This window comes from Propithecus coquereli, unplaced genomic scaffold, assembly GCF_000956105.1.
Source record: "Propithecus coquereli isolate 6110/MARCELLA unplaced genomic scaffold, Pcoq_1.0 Scaffold146, whole genome shotgun sequence".
Classification (NCBI taxonomy): domain Eukaryota; kingdom Metazoa; phylum Chordata; class Mammalia; order Primates; family Indriidae; genus Propithecus; species Propithecus coquereli.
The window spans coordinates 3,319,391-3,325,390 of NW_012138969.1; the positions used below are offsets into that span (position 1 = coordinate 3,319,391).

At 34.6% G+C, this 6,000-nt stretch overlaps 1 protein-coding gene across 1 annotated transcript in view; it reads left to right on the forward strand.

Annotated features, from left to right (window-relative positions):
* The window catches only part of SHCBP1L (SHC SH2-domain binding protein 1-like), a 29,673-nt gene that overhangs the window by 17,666 nt on the left and 6,007 nt on the right, over window positions 1-6,000 (forward strand). The window contains exon 7 of the mRNA XM_012639966.1: window positions 4,962-5,020. Within this exon, the coding sequence (XP_012495420.1) occupies window positions 4,962-5,020 (59 nt within the window). The remainder of the gene's footprint in view (window positions 1-4,961; window positions 5,021-6,000) is intronic.

Sequence of the window (6,000 nt, forward strand, 5' to 3'; positions counted from 1 at the left end):
ATCATAGTGTGTGATTATAAATCATTTTTATTTATGTAAGTTCAGTAGTAATGTCCCTACTTTCACTTCCAATGTTAGTTATTTGTGTCTTCTTTCTTTTTTCTTAGTCAGTTTATCTAAAGTTTTGTCAATTTTGTTGTTCAAAGAATAAACTTTTGATTTTGTATTTTTTTCTGCTTTCTATTTCACTGATGTCTTCCCTAATCTTTATTATTTCCTTTCTTCTGCTGCCTTCAGGTTTAGTTTGCTCTTCTTTTTTCTAGTTCCTTAGGATACTGTAAAGTTAGATTGTTGATTTCAGATCTTATGATCTGAAGGCATTTACTGCTATAAATTTCCCTTTGAGCTCTGCTTCTGCTGCATCCAATTATGTTTTCATTTTAATTCATCTCAAAGTATTTTCTAATTTTCCTTATGTTTTTGTCTTTGACTCATCGGTTGTTTAAGAGTATGTTGTTTAATTTCCACATATTCTTGAATTTTCTAGTCTTCTTTCTGTTATTGATTTCTACTTTAATTCCACTGTGGTTAGAGAAGATATATTTATTGAGATTTATTTTATGGCCTAATATATGGTCTATCCTGGAGAATGCTCCATGTGCATTTCAGAAGCTTGTGTATTATTTGTGGGTGGGGTCTATATATGTGTGTTCAGTCTGGATGGATTATTGTGCTGTTCGAGTCCTCTATTTCCTTATTGCTCTTCTGTCTAGATATTCTAGTCATTATTGAAAGTATGGTATAGAATTCTCCAACTATTGTAGAACCATTTCTCCCTTCAATTCTGTCACTATTCATGTATTTTGGGGCCTTGTTTGGTAAGTACATGCTTATTGTTATATCTTCTTGATGAATTAACTCTTGTCAACATATAATGTCCTTCTTTGTCTCTAGCAACAATTTTTTATTAAAGTCTATTTTGTCTAGTATTGATATAGCCATGCCTACTCTCTTTTTGTTACTGTTTATACAGAATATCTTTTTCTATCCTTTTATGATTAACCTATTTGTGTCTTGAATCTAAAGTGAGTCTCTTGTAACATCATATCGTTGGATTATTTTACTTTATCCTTTCTACTAGTCTTTATCTTTTAGTTGGTGATCTTAATCCATTTACATTTACTGATAAGGAAGAGCTTACTTTTACCATTTTGCCATTTATATTCTCTGTGTCATATCTTTTTTTGTTATTCACTTCCTTCAATACTGCCTTCTTTCGTGTTTGATGATTTTTTTTAGTGTGCCCTTTTGATTCACTCCCATTTCCTTTTTTGTATATTTCTCAGTCATATTTTGGTAGTTGCCAAGGCAATTATAATTCATACCCTAAATTAATAACAATCTAGCTTGAATTTTTACCAACTTAGCTTTAATAGCATATAGCTCCATTTCCCCCTTTATGTTATTGTCACAAATTACATTTTTATACATTGCCCATTAACATGGATTTATAATTATTATTTATGCATTGTTCTTTTAAGTTACATAGGAAACAAAAGAGAAGTTACAAACCAAGAATATAGTAATACTGATTTTATCTTTACCCATGTAGTTACCTTAATCGAAATTGTTTATTTCTTCACATGGCTTAGAGTTACTCTCTAATGTCCATTTCGCTGCAGTCTGAAGGACTCTCTTTAGCATTTCTTGTAAGGTAGGTCCAGTTTTTGTTTATCTGGGAATGTCAATTTCTTCATTTTTAAAAAAACAGTTTTGCTGGATATAGAATTTGTGATTGCCAGTTATTTTCTTTTAGCACTTTAAATATACCATCCCAATGCTTTCTGGCTTCCATGGTTTCTGATGAGAAATCAGTTGTTAATCTTATTAAAGATCACTTACACTTAATGAATTGCTTCTCTCTTCCTGCTTTTAAGATTCTCTTTGTTTGGTCTTTCAGTTGTTTGATCATAATGTATCTTTGTGTTTTTCCTACTTAGAGCACATCAAGCTTCTTGGACATGTAGATTCATGTCTTTCATGAAATTTGGCAAGTTTCCAGCCATTATTTTTTCAAATATTTTTTCTGTCCCTTTCTCTTTCCTGTCCTTCTGAGACTCCCTTAATAGGTATATTGGTATGCTTGATGGTATCGCACTGATCCCTTTGGCTCTATTCATTTTTCTTCATGCATGTCTTTTTTTTTTTTTTCTGCTTTTTAGACTGGATAGTTTCTGTTGTCCTGTCACCCAGATTGCTGATTCTTTCTTCTGTCTGCTCACATCTGCTGTTGAACCTCTCTAGTGAATTTTTAAATTTCAGCTGTTACACTTTTCAGCTACAGAATTTCCATTTGGTTCCTTTTTACCTCTTTATTGATGTTCTCTCTTTGTTCATACATTGTTCTCTTGGTTTCCTCTAGTTTTGTCCATGGTTTCCTATACCTCTTTGAGCAAATTCAAGACAATTGATTTAAAGTCTTTGTCAGTTAAGTCCAAAGTCTTATCTGGGCTTCCTTAGGGATAGCGTCTGTCAATTATTTTTTTTCCTATGAATGAGCCATGGTTTCTTATTTCTTTATATGCCTTGTAATTTTTTGTTGAAATTGGCCATTTTGGATATTATAATGTGGTAAGTCTAGAAATTGGATTCTACCCCTTCCCCAGGGTTTGTATTATTTGTTGATGACTTCAGCGGTCTTTTTAATGACTTTTCCAAACTACTTTTGCAAAGGCTGTATTCCTTTTTTTGGTGGCAGCTGAAGTCTCTGTTATGTTATCTCAGCAGTTACCTGACAGAGAGAGATTTCCTTAAATGCCTACAGCTAAAAAGAAAAATAAAACTCTCCTAGTCTTTGCAGATTGTCTCTGAGTTGAAGCACTCCTTCAAAGCTAAGCTGGGCTGCCTAAAACTGCCTTAGCTTTCATCCAAAGATCAGGGCCCAAAGATCAGCCAACAGTGCAGGCATAGTCTTCTCAGGTTTCTTTTGAGCATGTATCCAGCCCTGGGCACGTGCATTTCACTGCAGATTCTCCAGTATATGAGGTAGTTCTTACAAGCCCTATTCCTCCCAGAAACTTCCTCCTTAACCTGCTATTTTGAGGGCTTTTGTGTTGCCTCTTGCCCCGGGCAGCTGTAGGGCAAAAGCAAAACCACTCTAACTTGAGGGGTGAAACAAAGGTCAGCTTCTTTGCCAGTCCTTCAGAGAACTACCAGACATGTCAGTATGCCAACCACAATATTTAAGAACAAAGCTCATATAGTACCCCCCCAACCCCTGCTGGTACCAGTGAGCTATGCTAAGAATGTGGGCTGCTATCCCCACTACTGCTGCAGATCTGGGGAGTGAGGGGGTGGTGGGTGGGTAAGCAAAAAAATACCACAATGCTTTCTTACTGAATTTTAATGGCTTCTTCATTAAGAACTCCCTTCATTGTTGTGTTTGATTAGATTCCAGAATTCCAAAAAGTTGATTCTGTCAGTTCTTGCTAACTTAATATTTGCTTCAGTGAAAGAGCCAATTCTTGCAGGTCTCTACTCCACCATTTCTGTGACATCACCTCTTTCTTGTGTCTTTAACCTCTCCTCTCTATACTCTCCTTTCTAAATATATCGAGACATGCTCAATTCTGTTCTCTCTTAATAAAAAAACTATGTCTACCCTAAACACTACATTTCTATTTCTGTCCTTGCAGAGCAAAACTGCTTGAAATATTTGTCTGCACTTATCTCCACTTCTTTCACATTCATGCCTTTACTCACTGTGATCTGACTTCTGCCTCCAGAATACCACTGAAAATGCTATTGTGGTCATGTAGAACCTCCTCCTGGCCAAATGCAGTAGGTACAACTCAGAGATTATCATCTTTTTTATTTTTTATTTTTGTATTGTTATTTTTTATTTCAGTAGATTTAGGGGGTACAAGTGTTTTTTGTTACATGGATGATTCTCACACTATTTACTACAGCGTCCCTCAGTATAAATGCGGGGTTGGTTCCAAGACCACTCGCATATACCTATATCCACACACACTCGAGTCCTGCAGTTGGCCCTGTGGAACCTGTGTATAGAAAACATTTGCCCTCCCTATACACAGATTTTGCATTCAATGAATACTGTATTTTGATCTATATTTGGTTGAAAAACAATCCACCTGTAAGTGGATCCACACAGTTCAAACCCATGTAGTTCAAGGGTTAACTCTACTTCCTTCTTCCATGACATCTCAGTCTCCTGATTTTCTTTCTTTCTTTTTTTTTTTTTTGAGACAGAGTCTCACTTTGTTGCCTGGACTAGAGTGCCGTGGCATCAGCCTAGCTCACAGCAACCTCAAACTCCTGGGCTCAAGCGATCCTACTGCCTCAGCCTCCCTAGTAGCTGGGACTATAGGCATGCGCCACCATGCCTGGCTAATTTTTGCTATATATTTTTAGTTGTCCAGCTAATTTCTTTCTATTTTTTTAGTAGAGACGGGGTCTCGCTCTTGCTCAGGCTGATCTCAAACTCCTGAGCTCAAACAATCCTCCCACCTTGGCCTCCCAGAGTGCTAGGATTACAGGCATGAGCCACCATGCCCGGCCAAGTCTCCTGATTTTCTTACCACTTCTTTGGCCATTCCTGTTTTCTTCTTTGTGAGATCTTGTGTTTCTGCCTGTTTGTGAAATGTTGTTCCTCAGTGTTCTGTCCTAGGACGCAATCTTTCCCTCTTGACACATTCTTGTACCTAATCTCAACCATTCCTGTGCTTGAATTATCATATAAATAAATAACTCTATGATCTCTACACCTAGTCAAGTCCTGTATTCTAGACCTTTATATCCATAGTCTACTCAATTCCTCTATTTAGTGACTCCAGTGGCACTTCAAATTAACTGGCACCAAAATTTAACTCATATCTTCCTCTGTCATAATTTTTCTTCTCTCATGTGTTTCTTGTTTCGGTGATAAGAAAAATCTAAGTGAGAAGAAGGGTTTCAGAGTTCTTCCAAATTATTTATTACTAGCAGTAATCCTTGTACAGTCTGTCTCCAAAGTATTTAGAGTATGTAGTATGTAATACCAGCACAAATGAATTTACAGGTTTGCTTATTTAGTAAGTATTATAAGAGTTTTACATATATCTGGAGAAAAGTGTCCACTCTCACATATTAAATGAATGGAAATGAAAATAAGGCATAGTGAGAATTTTTGTTTATTAAAGTGGCAAATTTTTAAAAAAATCCCATGTTGATGAGTTTGCAGCAAAAATGAGCATTCTTAACCCAAGTTTTAATTAGTTAAATTTTTCTAAAGAGCAGTTTGGCAGTGTATCCAAGAGGTTAAAAATGTTTATGCCTTTTGACTCAGTAATTCCCTGTTTAGCAATTTATACTAAAGAAATAACTAGAGATATGTGTAAGAATTTATTTTTGTGGCATTTTCATATGTTGAAAACTTGTAAACCATCTAAATAAGAGTAAGAAAATCATAATATAAATTACAATACATCTATATGATACATTATTATGTAATCATTAAAAATCAGGCTTTGAAAAAATATTTAAAGATGTGGGAAAGGTGATGTAATGAAAAAATCAGAATATAATTCAAATTCAAAGCTATATACAGTATATGGTATGATATATTAGAATATGAATAAATGAATATATGCATGGGAAAAGATACTGCAAGGAAATGTCTATAAACATGTTTTATTTAGGTAAGAATTTACAAGTTAATTTTTTTTCATTTTTGTTATGCTTTCTTTCATTTTCTATGTTTTTTATAACAAACAAGTACCACTTTTATAATAGGAAGAAAGACATATGAATGGTAATACCATTTCCATTGGAATAAAAGAATAATAGGCAATTTTTCAGAATATACTTTTAGTTTCCAAATTTTATATTTAAAGTCTTTCACTCTTCATCACACTAATAATGAGTTCTCTCCCCTTTTCTACTCCCAATGCAAATTCTTGGTACTTTTTGTTTTTAGCTCTAAAATCTTTAATATATAAAATTTTGTTGATTTATCAAAATGTGAAGGTCACCCTGAGTTAAAGGAAACAAAGTAGTACA